Raw genomic sequence first — 20329 nt, forward strand, 5'->3', positions numbered from 1 at the left:
TCAATGTGCAAAAAACGCTTCAAGAAAATCTTAAATGGACTGCATTTATATAGGGTTTTGTTCAAAGCGCTTTACAAAGATCTAAAATGACACAGATGCTTTCTTGGTTTAATGGTATTATACTGTATAACAACGTATAGAAGCTTTCCCGGTCATAAAGGGTTAAAGTTCAAATCGATGAAAACATTATTGCACATTTTGGACAAATATCGGCATCGGTGGTCAGGTATTCTCCAAAAATCATAGTCGGACCAAAAACTCTGGATTGAGACAGCTCTAAAGAACAAATGAAACAATGCACTTGTCATGCACAAACGGACAGTTATTGTTACCAGGCATAATATAACCCGTTGGGGCAGCATGTGTTTTCCTCTCATGGGACTGAATCGAATGTTTCCAGGTTGAGTTTTTATGGAGGCTGATGTCATTGGAGTGACGTCCTTCCATTCCAGGCACCTTCAGCTGGCTGCTGGAATGACAATAAAAACATCGGAGAAGGGTAGGGCCGCAGGGCAGGGTGTGATGTAACCACTGTCTCCCTCCACACTGTTCACAACAGACCAGCAGTGTTGCCAGACTTTGCGAGAGAAATAGGCAACATGGGCACATAGGCTACATGGGCACTTACGTTTTAAGCCCGTTTTAAACCTATATGCATCGGCTATTTGAAAATCTACAAGCTCACAACTGAATTTGTGAGCCTTGTAATATATAATATATAGAAAAAAAGTGAATCATTCTTCGAAATATTTTAAAACAAATCTGTTGCTGGGGTCCAAGTTGGCACAAGATGGACAATTACATATTAATGTGGGGGTCGTAGACATTTAGACAAAACATTTAGGAAACAAGCCAAAATAAGCAACTACACTTTAGAAACAAGCCCAAATAAGCAACTACACTATAGAAACAAACAAGCCCAATAAAAGGCCACACGCAAACTACCAATATTTACAAATGACTTTACAGAAAAACACGCCCAACGTCGCTTATTATAAGCAGACATGGCAACACTGCAGACGAGGTCACTGGCTGACTTTAAGTACTCCATTATCGCTGGTGAAAATTCAATAATATGTTTGTCTTGGGAGTAATACGAGGAGAAAGCATCGGCTAATTTAATACCCCCATTGCTATGAGAGAAGACTTTTGGTAACGAAATATGAAATTCAGATTGGGCTGGATGGGACTGAGTCACAGGGCAGCTGTGTGTGGAGTAGACACAGAGAGAGACACGTTTACGGTATGCTGTGTTCACACTGGCAGCAACAAAGATACAGGTTGCCATTCATTTTCAATGGAAGCCAACTCTTGCAGCTGCTAATAAATCTACAAAGCAGCTATTCGTCCAAATATGGAGTGTGTTGCATCAATCACAAACAAATCACTCAGCTCCATATATGGGCACAAAGGTGGGACACACAGACACACACACACACACACACACACACACACACACAGACAGACAGACAGACAGACAGACATGATCTGCTAGGTCTCATAGTAAGTGCTCAGTGCGTTCGCAATCAATGGCTAGATTCCTGCAGAAATAGTGTCCAAAGGGATACCTTCACATCCCAGCAAAAAGAAATACAGGTGCTGAACAAAAATAATGTACAGTGGAGAAAGGGAAGTCTGCACACTGTTAGCTCCTAGTCCTAGTAGAAAAATGTATCGCTCTGAATATTATTTTTTTCTACTGGGAGCTAAGAACAGTTTACCGACTTAATTTCCTTCTCCCGTAGACTCCTGCAAAACAATATTGTAAAAGTGCATAAAAATGGGAATTATCTTTTTCCATTTCCAAAGCCTGACAGCAATAAGCCCGTTCTCCTTCTCGTCTAATGGCTTAATGTACTCAACTGATGATAACAGGTCAGGGGAAAGAAACCTGTTGTTAGGCCAGGCACCAATCATATGACAGGATGGGCTGGATTCTCTGAGCATTGCTAATTCACCTGTTTTCTCATCTAGGTGGTAGAGAGACACCCACAGCCTCACTCATTAAGACCGACCACTATATTAAGACACTGGTATATTAAAGTGTCACCTAGCCATTCATCACTTAGGCTTACTGCTGGTGCCGAATTAATCTATGAAAAGGAGGAATAGATGAAAAGAAACTGGTGGGGACCCTGATCAGTTCTGTCTGTGGGCCAGTTACCGTTCCCGGTGTTCCCAAAAAAGCCTCTTAAATGGTTGCTCATATTATTTCTAACCAGCCACTAACAGGCATAAATGAAGTTGAGGCAGTTGAAGTGGATGGGAGGAGAAATCCGGTGCCGTCTCTATTCATATATACTCTAAGAGTGGGACGTAAATAGCTGATATATCAGCACACATTATGTCAGTGTTACACTTGTTCATTATTCGATTACCGGTAATCAAAAAAGCAATTGTTAGAATAATCGCTAAGATTATAACTGGTAGTTGCAGCCCAAATTTCTACCAGTCTGCAAAATCCCTTCGAGACAGCATAGAAGAGAGTGTGTGTGTGTGTGTGTGTGTGTGTGTGTGTGCACGCGCGTGCGTGTGTGTGTGAGGGAGAATAGTTCGGCATGGCCATGCATATTTTAAGTTTGTGCCTCATGTGTAAATTAATATGCAGACATGACAGTTGGCTCAGCATTTAGTAAACACACAGAGCTTAAATGTAAACTCCACACCTTCCTGTGGTTGATCCCTTTAACATAAGATATCCAGGATACAAAAGCCATACACATAGTATTTAACCACTTTCAACCTAGTGTCCCCATTTTGGGCATGTCATTAATGGAAAATAAAAAGATATTAGAAATTATTGCAGATCTGTACATGCTCACATCATGTCACTAAAAAAAGGGACCATATGGTACCCAGCTACCTAGAATTTAGCTGAAGACCAACTGGAACTCCTTCAAGGACCCCTGGGGGTCCCAGCCCTCAGGTCGAGAAGTGGCTTTACTCAAATGTCATCAACGATGACACAACACAATAACTAGGGAAAATATTGAGGAAATGGTAATCATCAGCTACAACAGGATTTCTAGAAACGGATTGTCGGCCAAAATGGACAAAGCAGAATATCTGATTCTTTCCAGCTAGCCAATGGTAATATTGGCATAACAGCCTTCACAAGAACTATGTTCATAGCTTATGAAAGGCATTAACTGCTCCTTTTTCTTTTAAAATGAACATTATTTGATGTGAGAACTGAGTGTGGTTGAGCGCTCCTTCCTAGAGACACATACTGTAGGAGAACAGAAAGGCTTGTTTTCATCATGTCTGTCAGTAAGGACCCAGGAGGTAAGATTACATCCATACAGGACAGGACTGAACACCACATTAAATACAGTGCAAGAAAAATGAAAATCGCATTTGCATAACGATGATCATGGCACCCACCCCCTATATGATTACATGATTCACCAGCAATCACTGTGCAGGAACACACTCATGACATGACAGACATGATGGATGTTGTCATGAAGGTAGTGTGTGTTCGTGTTCTGTGTCTTTCAAGTCACAGAAGCGAATGACAGATGACCACCTTGATGTCTCTTTGAGAAGTACAACCAGCAGCTATCAAACTGACTTTAATGGACTGGCACAAGTACCCCCACATACATATGTGTTGTTGCTGCTGCAACTGACGCCAACGACAAGGTAAGGATTTGTTTTATTTTATGATGTTGAGATTAATGTCCAGTAATACCTTTTTTTTACGAATAAGGGCTGGATCGCACACACAGAAATCTGGGAACCCATCTGCAAAAAAACTAAATAAAACAGTGACCTCTGCTGTTTTTGAGCAGTGCCGCTCCAATGTCTGTCTGTCTGCAGTATGGTGTGTCTGTAGTACGGCCTTAACAGCTGCAATACTGCTAGCAACCAGCCAGTTGTTGAGCAGCCTGCACCGCTCAGTTCACACGGGTGTTTTCCTTTGAATTTACCTCTTGGGGCGGCGCCCAATAGAATGTGGATAACAGGATGTTGGCCGTTTGGTCCCTCCTCTTCCGGTCGCACATGACTGTGTTTACATTCCTAACATATCTAACTCTACACGTTGTAACAGGAGCTGCTGACAGATTCTGCTGCAGAGCTCTGAATCCGTCTTGATGTTACACATACAGCACACGTCTGTATGGTGGTGGCCCACCACACAATAATGCTTATAGGGGAAACACTGTATGGTGTTGTTTAAGTAGTTAGCACTCATTTCTATTATTATGCAAGTTAAAGACGTCGGTCCTGCTCCAATCAGATCAGCATATCTCATGTCTGGGTCCCTTAAAAGGACGCCTCCTACTTCCTTGTCTCACTTGTGCTATCTGTGCTATCTGTTCAGGTCAATCGCCACCTCCCCGACAGCGCCCAGCAGGCACCACCAGGACGGCCCCACGGGGGCAGACTCAGGAGCCCCTGCCTTCCATCAGGCAGGATCCTGCCCACATCTACCGATGTGACCCGCACCAAAGCATTTAATGTCATGCCAATGTGACTGTATTCATATTTGACTTTATCATGTTCAATTCATACATTAAATTCATTCATACTCAATGTATTCCCCTTTTCGAAAGTGCATCAGTACATTCATTCTGTTCTGTGTAGTGAAATCTCTTAAGTTGAACTAATCATTTTAACAGCTGTGGGAATCTGTTAAAGGAACAGAGTCACATGAAACATCTTTTGACTTCAAGTTCAAGACGTGGAGCAATCTGAGGAGAATGTCTCTGGAATACAGAGAACGGGGCTTTTGGTGCTTCTCCTTAGTATTCTCAGTCTATTTTTTCCAGGGGGGGCTCAAGGGGATGAATCTCTCTGACCCTGATAACCAACACAAATGTGCCTTTCATCAGTTGTGCTCATAAAAGTAGATTTGTTGGGAAGATGCTGCGCCATCACAGCATCTGACTGAGATGTTGACAAAACAGCACCCACGTAACACAAAGAACAGTGCTCTTTTTGGAATAAAGTGTTCTACTTCTGCTTCAAAAATAACTATTGGGCACTGGGACAGCAGAGTGTGTGTGTGTGTGTGTGTGTGTGTGTGTGTGTGTGTGTGTGTGTGTGTGTGTGTGTGTGTGTGTGCAGCACATTGTATGTCACAGTAGACCGAAACAAATCATCACATCGTCATGTTGAACCACCAAAAACATTTTTTTGCTGAAAGGTCAGGAGGTGCTAGAGGAAAGGCCATGGGGTCACATCATGGGTGCAAGATAATGCTGTTTACAACCAAAGTGATGGATGGACCATTTGAGACAATTCGTCTGTAGCCTGACCAGTATACAAACCATGATCAATAGCCTGACCAGTATACAAACCATGATCAACAGAGGGGGCTCAAACTCTAAATGGGTGGAGGGCAAACACTGGTCTCGGTCACCGCAGAGCCATCTAATAGAAGCGTTGCGAGGGGGCAGAAAACAGCCCGGTCACGTGGTTCATGTACTCGCGGGAGCCCATAGACTCTAATGCATTCCGTAAACTTTCGGTTATACCCATGCTCAATAGAAGTCTATGTAGAAGAGCCGCCATTGGTCTGGCCCCATGAAGTGAACAGAGTTTGCATAACTCTTGTCTTACTCTATAGCTCTGGGTCAACGTGTCTTCACTGCTTCATTTTCTTAACTGCACCGATCAAAATGGCTGCCAATTTTCCCACCAGGGCTCCAGGAAGCCGACCGCTGGGAGGTGAGTGGCGACTGGAATTTGGGTAGTGCTTCATGTCAAGAGCGTTATGAGGATAGAGTGCCAGAAGCCAGGCCTACAGACAGCTCTCACATGACATGGCCCAGTGGTCCAAAACACTGGTTTCCTGTATAAGTTACAAGGCTCGAAGCTTACGTAACAGAAGTGGAAAGGAGTAAAAGAAAGAAATGGAAGAGCTTGTCGTGAATAGAGTGGAGCACAGGAGATTAGCATTCCAATAGGACTCTCCATACCAACGGCCTTGGTGCACGAAGCTAATCTAACAACACAGAGAAAGACATTGTTGGGAATGACAAGTGCCTTGTCATGTGAGCGATACTGCATTCTTAATGAGTGGAAGGGCTCAAACGACTCATATTTGGAAAATCGATAAATCGAAGCAGTTGAGAACGCAACTATGCATTCCTTTAAGCAACACAACTTCTGCAGCTGCATCCATATGTTTAGAATGTTCATCAAAGCCCAATAATAAAATAATATCTTTATTTTGTAAAATAAAGAGGAGGAGTGGTGCTATTGTCCCAACTCTCAAGTGTCTGCAGGCTGTCACTAGACCCGTAATGAACCGATACGGGACGCACGTTGTTCCGTATTATAATGGCGGGTCGGGGAACAAATACAGTATGAATGACGGTGTGATTTATTTGACAACTCCGTCCTGCTCTCGGACACTCAGTCCTCCCAACGAGAAGAGCGCTCACTGCTCAGAGAAGAGCGGACCCGTTAGTGAGTTTACTTTACTGCATGTGTGAGAGTTGCCAGTTTGTGAGAGAATTAAGCATTCAGGTCTATGAAAACAAGCCTAAAAGGAGCGACTTGAAAATAGCCGATCTACAAGCTCACAACGCGTCACATAGATCTGCTATTTTCAAAACAATCATGGAATTATTATTATTTTCTTTTACAAAATGTGAAATATTCTTTGAAACATTTTACCAACAACACAAATCTTGTATGGGGGTTCCTGGCACAAAATATATCCAGATCCTTAATCCTTTGGTCCTTAGTTGGACAAATACATTAATCTGGAGGTCCTTGACTTGAAAATGTGTGGGAATCACTGGTTTAAAGAACATTTGGAAACAAGCCCAAATAAGCAACTACACTTTAGAAACAAGCCCAAATAAACAACTACAATTTAAAAAACAAGACCCAAAAAATGCAACCTGCAACTACAATTATTTACAAGCAACTTTACAGAAAAACAAGCCCAAAGTCGCTTATAATAAAACAACACTGTGTGTGAGCTGTGAATCTGGGGGCTGGGAAGCTGCAGCCATTGGCTCATAACACGAGCACACGACCAATGGGACAGCGCATCAGTGTTGCAAAGATACCCCCCACCCCACACCCTGGGACGATGGGGTCTATTCTGCGTACATCTATTCTACGTCCGAGCATAGACATGGCAACGCCCCGCCTGCCTCTGATAGGCCTACCGACAATGCCCGTCTTGCCCCAATGGTCGCACCAGACTGTCCTCCGAGACACAAAGTTACTCTGTGGTGGGAAATAATACAAGTACAAGAGAATGACAGCTTGGCACACGCAACAGTAACTTTTATTTTTGTAGAAGAGGCAAACTAATATTGTTTATGCCGTTTGCTTTGATTGAATGATTGAACATGTATTTGTATGATTTGGGTGTGTTCTAAATTAAAGTGTTAGTGTTGATTTAATATTGTGTATTCATCTAATTAGAGTAAACTAATACTATTATACTAAAACATACAAGGGAAAAGAGACCTTTTTACAGTACAATAATGTTTCAAGTTTACACTGTACACATGAAAAATAAACGACAAACAATATTTTAGTTTGCCTCTTCTACAAAACATAAAAGTTACTGTCGCGCGTGCCAAGCTGTCATTCTCTTGTATTATATTGTATACATGTATTATGAATTTATTTCCCACCACGGCACGGAGTAACCTTGCGGGAGACTATCCAGCATACAGTATAGCTATCCACCTCTGAGGAAAGTCTGGTGAACACTGGCAGTGTCGGTAGGCCAATCAGAGGCAGGTGGGGCCAGGGCGCTACCATGTCTATACTCGGACGTAGAATAGATATACGCGTCAATTCTATTCTCAAACCAACATGACAACCATGCATGATGTGTCGACCGGCAGTGTTAGCACTTAGCAGTAGCAGCACAGGAGTGTCACACACAGACCTCCCTCATTTGGAAAACATTTTGAAACAGCAACGTTTATAACGTTTTATAACAAGCCATTACAAAAATAAAACTACTACCATTACTAATAATAATAAAAACTATTTATTCGACTCATACGTTTTTGAGTCGCGGTGAGCATGAGTAAAAAATCGAGTCGATTTTCAACATTTTTTCACATCCCTAGAAAACACCATTCCTAAAGACAACTCAGTTAATTTAGTCATTTCCAAAGCAAATAAGAGCTTGATCTACATCGATGAGATGAATTACTTAAAGATTTCTTACACAAATACATGCTCCAATATTATGAATGTGAACCAGCCATGTAATTTCAGTTGTCGCACCAAAGCACTTCACTACAGAGTGCTAATTAAACGAGCAACCTTTGGCGTGTTTCTTTCCTCCAATCTCCCTCCCTTTTGTCTTTAACCATCTTCTGCTCCACCTCAGGGGTTAATTACAAAGCTCTCCGACTCAGGAGGGCTGAAGCTGCACCTCGCCCTGTGCCCTGTTATCAGCATCTCTATCACATTTTCCCCTTGATCCAACACACAGTCACACACACATCACTGCACAGCACATGAGCAGATATCGCTTTGGCTGTGTGCCAAACGTGGTTGCCTACAGCGGACGATATGTCAACAGATTTCAGAGATCTGGGACAGAATTATAATATATACCTGTATATCATCTCTGCCGTGTCCAAAACTGTTACTTTTCAGGATTCAAATTGAAAAAGAATAGCTAAAGTAGCAGATCGACAAGCTCAAAATATGTTGCTTTGTGACGTGTTTCTAGCTTGAGGATCTGCCTGTCACTTTTGATACTTCTGTATGACACTGTAGTATGTTACGTTATATATGGAGATGCCAGTTTCTGCCCGGCAGGAAAAATACATATTGTAATTATATTAGAAAGCCGTGGTTTGAGAATTGGCATAGATAATATTTTGGAACATTCACTTTTTCTGGGGGTAACCAAAGCAAAGCATCTTTCTTCCAGATGTATGTATTTATTTTCACTCTCCACCCTTCATAAAAAAAGTGACAGCGGGTGTTTTTCTAATGAGTAATGACTATAACCTTTTTGGGGGCAGACAGGGGGAGGATCAATACATTTGGGCTGTGAGCCCCATGGGATCTTAGGAAAACGTATGTGCTTATTGATTGATCATTGATTATTTTCTTCTGCTCTAAAAAGGCGAGATACAGTTAAATAACTTAAATATGTTGCTTTGTATGTCTCTGAATCAAGTACCGGTAATTTAGCACAATGCATGGGTGGTTGATTTGCAAGGAGGAGTCAAGAGCTCTATTGTAGCATTCAAATACTCCCCATTAAGCTGCTGGAGCACAGGTGTATGAATCGACTCTGTGATAGCTGTAGAAAAGATATTCCTACAAATGGTCTCCTGTGGGCACTGTCCCAGACAGAGAAAAGTTGATAATAAAGTCGATTTTCTACTGATTTGTCTCTCTGATAAAAGCCATTTCAGTATGAAAATCTTGGAATATTGTGTGGCTTGTGACGATCTGATCCAACATTTAGTTCAGGGGCTAAAGAATGGGTCTGAAGCCGTGTTCACGTTCACGCTCCCATTGGAATGAATTCCGATATCCTAAAAAGGCGGCTACATACATCACACAAACACGGGAAATAAACCGGAGATGGCATGTCTTTCTTTGTATTTATTTTTGTCTTGGGCTACACCTGATTAGCTCGAAGCCTCGAACGGCAGTACATAGAAAATCAACCAGAACAGGACACAGGTCTACCACGTTCTGGAAAGCCTGGAAACTCAAACTGAACAGGACACAGGACTAGCACGTTCTGGAAACCATGGGCAGTACAGCTAAGCACAAAACCTATTGTTAAGCTCATGTAGGCTACCAACAGGCTTATAAATGACATTCAGCAGGCTCACTGATTCGGTCATTATTGGTACCAAATACAATACTCTGGTGCAATGCGGTTGCCAGCGGCTTGCCTCGTCTTTCCTTCTCATTTGATTACAGGTCAAGAGTTAGAATAACTGATGCTATTAAATGTACCGGGTGTGCAAAGATATCAGGAACAAAGCATCTAGCAGAAAGTACTTGTACTTGTGAAAATGAACCAAAAATAGCCAAACTACGTGTTGCACAATGACGCATTGTGAGCTATATAGATCTATTTTCGGTGCATGATAAGTATAACTGACACTTTAGGTGTTGGTTCAGTCTGCATTTGTTTTGAAGTATGGCTAGTTTTAGCTTAATTATGACATGTAATGCTTTTTCCCCAAATACAGTTTACGACGACTTACAGTTCATCTCGTTGCCGTTGTGACAGCACCATGGTGACGGCGCAGTGTGGGCGGGGCCAGGGAGGTCAGGTGATCCAAAAAAAGTGGAAGGGAAGCGTGCCGTGCTGGGCAGCTGCTTCGCTCTGCTCCCTCCTCGGTCAGGAGATGATGACGAGCGGTCAAAATCCAACACTGGACCAGATGTCCTAAAGTTCTGCACTCCAGTCCAGTGGTTAAGTTAGTTTGTTAGGTCCAGTTAAAGCTTTCAGACTTGAAGGAAGGGAGGGAGGGGGGACACCACAGGACTCTGTCCCCCAACTGGCTCACTGGCTACAGGGACAAGAGTGGATAGCCTGCAGAACCGGTCACCAGCCAGGCCTGCACTGCATCTGGAGAGGACAAAGGAAATAGAATAGAAGGTCAGTGACAGCGTTAAGTATGCATGATGACGGCATAAAATATGAACGGCTGGATGATGGATGTAGGTGAACATGCTCATAGGCCAAGGGAGAGCGTCATCATCTTTCATCGGTTCACATGAGAACGCAGGCATCTGGACAGATGAATCCTCTTTTTAATTTTAACCGTGAACACTTTCTAACCCAGGGAATTTTGGGGCACATGAACACTTAGCCGTTTTTCCGGGCTGTTGTGATCACTTATTGACAGTGCAAAACAGTAAAATACACTATTGCTTTTATGTCTTATAATTGGCCTGCTAATTTGAATAATACAAGCAGAGGATAAGTCAATACTCTTATACTTATAATAAAGCCTAACAAAGAATGAGTCAATAATTTTATAAGAATAGTAAGTTTAGTAACAATTAAAAGTAAAAAACAAAAGTCATGTAAATTCTGACAATCTGGGGAGAAATGGTTGTTTTTTCAATCAACTGAACTCAACTAATCACCTCAATAGCCTATATTGAGGTGATAATTGGTCATAAATAAGGGATGGCCCAGACCCTGGTGAAATGGTTAAGAAGACATTTATTCCACACAATGATTGTGTGGACACACACCAGGATGTAAATTGTCTACTCTAGCTAACAGCATAGAGTTCCCATGATCCGTTCGATCAGATGTTTTATCTCAACCCATACGTCCCACTTGTGCTTTCCAGTCACACACAGCTACCCAATTCCTACTCTGACAGTTAAAGCCTGTGCTGTCACCAGTCTTGTCACAGCTCTGGCCGACGCCTACAGTACAAGGAATTCTCCATAGATACACATGCAGACTGCAGAGGGAAGAGGTTGACCCAGATTCTTGCAGGCAGCAGCTTCACTTCCCACCTCACCAACGGAAAGGAGAAAACAGGACACAGACACAGCAGTACAGCCATGGAAGTAACGGCTGCTTTTCGGTTCACAAAAAACACCTCTATTGTTTACAAACACAGTTCAGTAGCCATGCTGATGATGGCACTACACTATCTATTCTGTCACCGTCTGGAATAACAGTAAATTATAGTTTATTTGTGTTGTGTGCCATAAATGTATTAGTTTAATTTAATTCACCAAAAAATATAAGATTTTCAGCAACCTGTCGCAAAGACAATTAGTATTGGTCTTAATTCAATATGAAAGTGACTGTGTACTAGGGAAGTGCAGTGGCAGATACATCTGTCTAGACAACAGGCTGAAGACTGGGAAACACCCTAGAAACGGCAAGGAACATTCAATGCATTCCTCTTGCTCCTCAGCATATGATAGATAGCACACAGGGGACATTAGCAATGAAACTAAAGCACATTTAGTGTCATTATTAAGAACGGTTACTGTCTGTATAAGAAAAGAACACGAAACTATAACTACTAAGTTAAATCCAATTGAATTAATTGATTATTAAAACAACAAAATTGATGGCCCGAATGGCACCTAGGCTGCGAGTTCGAGTCCTGATCCAGACAACCTTTGCTGTGTGTCACTCCCCATCTCTCTCTCCCCCATTTCCTGTCAGTCTACTGTATACTATCAAATAAAGCAGAAAAGGTCCCTGAATAAATATTTTTAATACATTTTTAAAAATGCCTACGATCTACAAGCTCACAAATGTGTCAGAGCTTGTAGATTGAGCTTTTTTCCCCTACACGTGACACTGACACGTCACCAATTCCGTTGTACTGTCTGTAATATATTATTTTTTAGATAAAAGAAAAAACATGCTTGCCAGTTTTTTGATTCACTGAAAAAGTTATCCTTTCCTTCTTAGTACTGTATGCTAGACATATCCAAATCAGAGAGGTAAGCCATGCCTACCCTGTATGACATAATGTAGTATACTGTATCCATAACAGTAAAACAAACAGCTATGCTTTGCTTATCAGAGGTGGACTTGACACTTTGATGTTGCAGCAGAACAGAACAGGTTATCAGAGCCTTGGCTGCCCCTGGGCACCAACGGACCTCTGGACCCTGATAAACACTTAACAGGTCCACAAATAGAAAAGGAGCCAAGGAAAAGGGGCACAATGCACATACCGGTAATTGTTCCGTTAATTATTCAATTATCAATTTTATATTAATAATACATTTCCCCCCGTGTTTCCCCCCCCAAATATGACGGTGATGGCAAATGGGGCTGCATACATAATGCTGTTACGTGAGGGTGAGGGGCATGGGAATTTGACAGCAAAGTGAAAGTAAAATCAAATGCAGGGCAGAACTATTCATTGAGATAAAAAGAGCCAATGATTCAATAGCAACAGCATTGCAAATAGTTCTCAAGCCAACTCTACCATGGAGAGAGAGCATACGCTCTACGAGAGAGATTAGCTCTTTGAGTGAAGCCCTGTTTGGATTGGAAATATTTTTTTTGGTCAGTAAACAGAAAGTTTGTGGAACCTCGAGACAAAGTTGTATCCTGTAAAAGCTAAGAGCTACATGAGGGAACATCTCAAAAACATGCACGCACGTGAGATTGGCCAGAGGTCTCTGGGGTAACTCATCCGTAAGGCCATGGACTGAACCAGATCCTCACCACGACAAGAAGCTTGCACGAAAACACCGACTAAAGTACAAATTAAAGTTAGTCAGATTCAGACAAGGAATTCAATTCTTACTTTATAAATTGCTGACCATGATAACAACAGGTTGACTCTTGTAACAGGGTGAAAGGTGTGCCTGCACCCCTACTGGAGGCCAGATGCATCAAGCATGTACAGTACGTACTACTGTACTCAACTACTCACAAGCTATGAATGAAAAGGAAGCGTGACATAAGGTGTGCAGTGTGCACCTCTCCTGGGAGTAAGACAATGTATTCTGGTGGTGACAAAAAGCCATGAGAAATTGTAAATTGTAGGAGATCATACAGAGAAAATATGTGATATTCATTGCTTTTACTTCACTTAGTGTCGTTAATAATTACGTGAAATAGCAATTTCTTTAGTTCAGTGCACAATTTCCCTGTTCCCTGTCTCTAAAAAAAAACCCTCTAAAAACGATGTCTGGGCATCACACACTCTGTACGGTGATAGTCATGTGCTGCTACAGTGGTGAGAGTATTACAGTCTGAATCAACAAATCCATACATATATTCTTATTATGACGCACACATTGTAATTCGTTTTTATCAGTCACTCCACTCCTTCACTGGCTGACCTTCGCTAAGCATAGATACAGTATATTAGTTATTTACTGTATGAACCAATGCATTGCAGAAGGGGGAATAATAATTTACTATCACCATTTATTGAATGTGACACACACACACACACACACACACACACACACACCCCCAGAGTGGATTATGGAGCACAGCTCAGCACACCAGAGATCATTAAGCATTGTCAAACTATTCTATTATCAACCAAGAGTGCAGTGGTGGTATAATGCAGTATGTTAATGCTGTAAAGGGGCTTTTGCTCACATTCTCTGTACACAGCATTTGATCTCCATCAACAATATTTCTCTACCTGACCAGGACTGGCTGTGGGAGGGTGCAACGATGTAATCTGCTATGAAGTCTGCTATGAAGTTTCCCTCCCTGCTGTTGATAACTGTAAGGACCCCCTGTGTGTGTAAGAAAACCCCCTGCCTATGTCAGCACATCTTATTTGTGCACTTCAGCAGTAGGCACACTGTTTGCACCATCATACAATCAGGGTAATTGGCTCAGCAGTAAAAATTAAATAAATAACAAAATGAAGTCTTGTCTAGATGTTCAGGGACACTGGGCTGGACTGGATGCAGTAGTCTTCGCTGCATTCCTATAAATCTACCAACTGATGGTTAATAAAAGGGGATGAGTCTTCCTTTCATCGATTCTCATGTCTTTTGTTTTGCCAGCGAGAATCAACACAATGGAGGAAGCCCATTTGAGAAATAGCAATGAACGCTCTCAGTGTTGGCATGGACGTTCTTCAATGCTGTTACAGTGTCGTTAGTCATGAAGACAACAATTTTCACTGGACAACTGCAAAAACGTCTCTCTGCTTCTCTTTGACAGTTTAACAGTGGGAGCGGAAGGCCATGCCAGGAATTCTAATGAGCCTTGTTCATAGAAGTTAGGGGTGTGTATGTGTGCGTGTGTGTGTGCACGCGTGCACGTTTATGTAGCTAAGGATAACACAGAAGTAGGACTAGGCCTAAATATTTCAAATATGGATTGACTCACATGGTATTTGGGGCAAAAACACTGGACCGAAACCATGCAACTAAAACAGGAAAGCCCCATATTAGAAAACATCTGGGGAATGTCATGTGTCAGCAAACGTTTCACAAGAGTGGTTGTCAGAAAAGCCCTGAAATCTGTGGGAAAACTGAAACATGGAATATGAAAGACCTGATTGACATTCAACATCAACATGAATTAAGCTTAGAATTTGTCAAGATGGCAAAAATAACCGGCGCTGCATAAGAGACTGGTGAAAATGTAAGGCGCTATCAGAGGTTTGTGGTATCTCACCAACAGACATGCATTGTACACTACTATGATAGGCCTTCAGTCTAGAGACCCTAGGCCCTGGGATTTTAGATATCATATGATATGGCATGATGGCTTATTGGCTTCGAGCGTTGCCTTTCAAAAACACAAATTGTCCAAACATTAAAAAAATAGCTCGGATTTATTATTATTGTTTTACAGAAACTGTATATTACAGATTAGATTTGTCTTTATTTTCCACTTGGGGAAATGTGTCCTTTGCATGTAACCCATGCTACACATGACACATCCTACGGAGCAGTGAGCAGCTACCCTGCAGTGCTCAGGGCCCACCTGGAGTTGTATTGCCAGTACCTTGGTCAAGGGCACTGGCAGGAGTACCTTGCATGCGCGTGTGTATGGCTGTGCGGCTGTGAGGCAACAGTGCTACTAAGCAATCATCACAATAACGATAGGCATTTGGTCTAACATTTTGCTGTTGCACACAAAACATTAAATAACTTGAACGTCACCTCTGATTCCAATACATAGTACTTGGCGTTGAATAGAGGATGAGACCCTGACAAAGGCTTGTATAGCCAAAACACGTTGGTCTGTAGTTTAATGATCTTTGCCATGCCGTTATAATAAAGGCTTTCACTTGACTGGAGCAGAGTCCCTTGGACCTCTTTTTATTTTTACATACTACTTGGCGTTTTTGGCTGTGGACCAAATGCCACTGACTCCAGCAAGGGAAATTCAAGTGACCTGGAAGATAGGAGTGTTTATTTTCTGCTGTTGACTTCACATCTTGTGAAGTCACCTGACTTGGATGCTTGGATGCTTGACCTGACTGGATACTTTTGATTCATAATCCCCGTCTTACTTCAGCAGACAACAACAATCAACATCATGAAAGGCGTGCCATGCAGGCACGTGTCGTGCGCAAATACAGGTCACGGTGAAAATCCTTTCAACCTCTGAAATAGAAAGTTCTATTGTAATCATGCAAGGCTGATTTTTCTTTGGTGGTAAGTGCAAGTGCTGGAGTGACTGGAACTGATTAAAAGAAAGCATGCCACAATAATGCCGTTATAACTGACAGCAGACTGAGCAGAGAGACCCACCATTGATGAAGTCAAGAAGAAATGGCTTGACCTAAAATTAAGTTTGTAGACTGAGACAAACTATTAGAGAAAGCCAATTTGCTGCATGTGCAACAATTCCAGCCTATACTACTTAGCCGTTATGTGTCAGCAGCAGCACCAGCACAGTCCAGCACCAGTCCAGTCCAGTTATGCGGGAACGCCTACTGAGTGGCAAAAAAACTAATTTCTGGCCTTGACAGCCATACATTGCAAACATAAGTCCTATCTGATTGTATTAGATTATGTTAAACTCACTTTGTCACTCGATTTGCTATTCACTTTATGCATGTGCATACCCTCTATTCCATTTGTTGTTTGTGTTATTGAGCATTCTACCTGCAGTGTCCAAGCAGCAAGCATCCAATGGCCTTTCAGCTTGCCTATAGGGAGCACCATGCACTCTTGACCTTACCATGATTATAAACAGAAGTCTTACCGACACATTTTGTTGTAAATGAGGTTGTTTGGCACCACCCGCGTAGCAGTTCTAAGTAGAAGCTAAGACATCAGTGTATACCTTCCTGCATGTTTGTCAAACCACATATTTTGATGGTACCAAAGAGCAATTAACCGATTCCATGCAGCTACGATAGGCGGTATCGTGAGGGTAGTGCCAGTGAAATGCGCAACAAACAAAGAAGAGCAACCCTCATCCGGCCGACCCGGAAGTGATGAGGCAAGTGTGTGGTATGGTAACAATATCCAGCTAAATACAACGGATATGCCAAGTCCTCTGTTCAAAAAGGTTAAATAGTATTTTAAACAAAAAGGGTAGTCAGACTGAACCCGGTAAATAGGCCTCTGTATATAGGGTCACTCACTAGTCACTACAGACACAGCGATGTTAGTCCACTCCAGACTGAGAGCACGACCCAAGCATGTTATCTGGGACAAAAATGAGCATACAGACAAAAACACAGATGCACATATCTTCATTGGAAGATTTACCTTACTACAAATTGCTATATAATATGGTCAATTTTTTTTAATGAGCGAATAGAATCATGCCATATGTAAAGGGTACCTTCCTATACAGATTAATGGCTAGCTATTCTGTAAATGTTTTCCAGCAAGTATCTCCAGAGCAACAATGGGTTGCTCTGGCAGAGGTTTGAATGCACCTAATGTAATCAATTCCACAAATGATGAAATGGGTTCATGATCTAGCTCCATCTGCATTTTCCAGCCATTCAGGTTGGCAGTTCTTTAATCAGGTAATACAGCTTGGTAGTGCTGGTCAATAAGCCTAAAGGGATAATGTAGACAAAACAATGGTCTACATGTCTCAATACTGTGCATTTGCTCTTCCCTTTCTTTATTTGACAATTCAATAGTCATTATTGTGCCTCCATGAACTTATTAATTTACTTGATTCAGATGTCTTCCGTTGTTTCTTCCACATGGTCAAGACGCAGGTCAAGGTTAAAAACAGAAGACAATTTCCTATAAATTGTTTAGGCTACATTCAAAATGAGAATGTGCAATTCTTTCAAATAATTCATTAAAGTGTAACTGCAGCTACATTAAAGAAGACAATGTGTAGCCAGGCAAAAGTAAATGGCTTGTGATTACAACGCATAAAATAAGCCTCCTTCGCAGTTCACACTGTAGTTCTACTGCATGACAACAGCATTAGGATCTAGCAGCAGCACACACCAAAGCACCAGCTCGTAATATAATATTTCGGCTTGAATGGGCAGAAAATATATCACTGAATAGTGTATGCAATTAATGCATTCAAAAGAGCTGAATAAATGTTTTATGGACCCATAATAGTGATTATTATTAAGTTAAGTTTTTCCATAACCATTTATTTTGCCATAAATCAGGTAGCTTTAAGATACGGCCATGACAGCAACGGTATATAATATTAATCATATTCGGTTTCTGGCCAACTGTTGCCTATATTCGGCATCGGCCAAGAATTTCCCTTTCGGTGCATCCCTATATATAAAGATATATATATATATCTTGCCTGACTGCTAACTGCAGTCAGGCTTCCATTTTGAAGCACATATACTGAAAGTAGGAGCCTCCTTGACAGATGGCCCAGAGTCCAATCATGTTTCTGAACCGATAAGTGCAAGTGCATGTGGCCAATAAAATCACAGCCGCCCCATCATCGCGACTGTCAGGAGTCCTTTGAAAGAAGAGGGATGATTTGGAGATCAGAACCCAGATCTACCCAGGGAGTACTCTGGGAGGAAAGGGTTGAAGGAGCCTCTGGAGGCGGCTCAAGGGATCAACAACATATCAAATGGTATATGCCATGCCAAACCACAGACAGAAGCCAACAACACCATTATGGCTGGATATTAGCCTATTTCAATCATACGTGCAATTGACGCCGTGTATTGTGTAAGCCAAATAAAAATGTAAGTCCACTGAAAATCAAGGAAATGCAGGTTTTGAGCCATAACCTAGCTATACCAGTAGTCAGCTAGACAACCGAATTTTACTTTCCAGTTGACATATAATGGAAATTGCACGCCGTGTTCGAGATTTGAGGCATTTTGTTCAAAACGGACCAATCCTGAAAACTTTGGAAGGCAATATTAGCCAATGGGGAAGGAATATGGGGAAGCGGACAAGTCTGTGTTGAACATGACTATAGAGATAGTGAATACCAATTTGCCAGCGTGTTGTATGGATAAAATGTGTACGAGTAATATGTTTTGCAAAAACCGACCTCATGGTGGCGCTATAACAGGCTGCACCAATGGTGCCTGAGATTAGCTGCTATTAAGACAGACGAACGGATGGACATACGGACACACGGAGTGCAAAACATCCTCTCCCCATGCCTTCGGCCTGGTGGAGACAACAAAGAGCATCTAAATACACACACACACTGTGGCTGAGGTCAGGCAGCTGCGGGCATCAGGTCACTACTAGCCAGCCAGCTAGCCAGGGCATTCAAAGGTCAGCCTCTGCTGCAGCTGCACTCACTGTCCACTCAGAAGTGGAGGAATAACATCACATGGACATCTGCTCCTCTCTATGCCCGACATGGTGTTAGTGCCATGGCAATGTGACCTCTCACTCTTATTGTACACTACAGATACACATGTAGGTAATAATTTCATCAGTTCGACGTGGCAGCAGAGATTGACAGAAATGAGATTAAGGCAAGCATATCATGGATATTATTCACAGATGGAATAAACAGCAGCTGAAGGCAATAACATTTTCATACAGGAGTTGCCCATGCTGGCATGCAACATTAAATATGCCCACAATTAATATTACCTTAGCTGCCACGCTTACCGGTACACCCATCTGTCAAAAAGATAAATTATTCCGTTTGTATAGCAAACTGTTATTTTCAAACTCACCAGGAGCACCAATAATATTTCTGAACTGTACAGAGAAACACACAAAAAAAAGAGCATGGTGAAAGGTGTTGAATGTCGTTGGTGCGTCTAGGCCTTAGGGGGATTAAACATTTAAATACAGCTTGCATTTTAGGGACCCACCCACAAGCGGAAAACAGTTGGCAGTGAAGAAGGCTACTGCTCCTCATACATACATACGTTATGTACCATAACCTAACCATTTCACAGTCCACGTAGTATGGATTACACTTTACAAAGGCACAAGGCCACTTCACCTTTATAATAGCATTCTCCACTGATTCCTGCACTAGAACAAAAATCCATAATACCATATCCCAAATTAGGCCATAACAGTGTTATTTACTATGAAATCGTACGTTTTTGTCCATCAGTGTACTCACTCAAAATCCCCATACATGGGAAAGCACCCATATATGGCGTCCAAAGCCGTCCAGGTCTCGTGACGTCACATGACATCATCAGGGATGGAGATCCTGATGTCATAGTAAATGCGACCAGCTGTCGCATTTAGACTACTTGCCAGCCCTGGGAACATATTTTCAGATGGGGGTCGGCAGCCAAATTTATACAGATAATTTTTGGGGTCCTTGACATGAAATATTAAGAACCACTGATATAGAAACATGAGGTTTTTCAGAAAATTGTCATAATTGAGAAGACTTTTTTTTTTATTACGACTGCGGCCTAAATGGGTTTATGGCCCAGCCCTTATCAAACCCTGTACACTCGAGAATGTCCCCGCTACCACCCAATCATGTCCATATATGGAGCTGACCTGTTCTGACATTCCATATGTT

The 20329-nt window shown here is 42.0% G+C and overlaps 1 protein-coding gene across 2 annotated transcripts in view; it reads right to left on the reverse strand.

The window, feature by feature from the left end:
• LOC308321715 (lissencephaly-1 homolog A-like) overlaps positions 1–20329 on the reverse strand; it is a 274413-nt gene that overhangs the window by 30665 nt on the left and 223419 nt on the right. For both annotated transcript variants that reach the window (XM_080772780.1, XM_080772779.1), the window contains one exon: positions 10179–10546. In XM_080772780.1, coding sequence (XP_080628906.1) covers positions 10179–10210 — 32 coding nt within the window. In that variant the 5' untranslated portion in view covers positions 10211–10546. The remainder of the gene's footprint in view (positions 1–10178; positions 10547–20329) is intronic.

This window comes from Protomyctophum bolini (genome assembly GCF_963924005.1).
Source record: "Protomyctophum bolini genome assembly, chromosome: 9".
In the NCBI taxonomy this organism is placed as follows: domain Eukaryota; kingdom Metazoa; phylum Chordata; class Actinopteri; order Myctophiformes; family Myctophidae; genus Protomyctophum; species Protomyctophum bolini.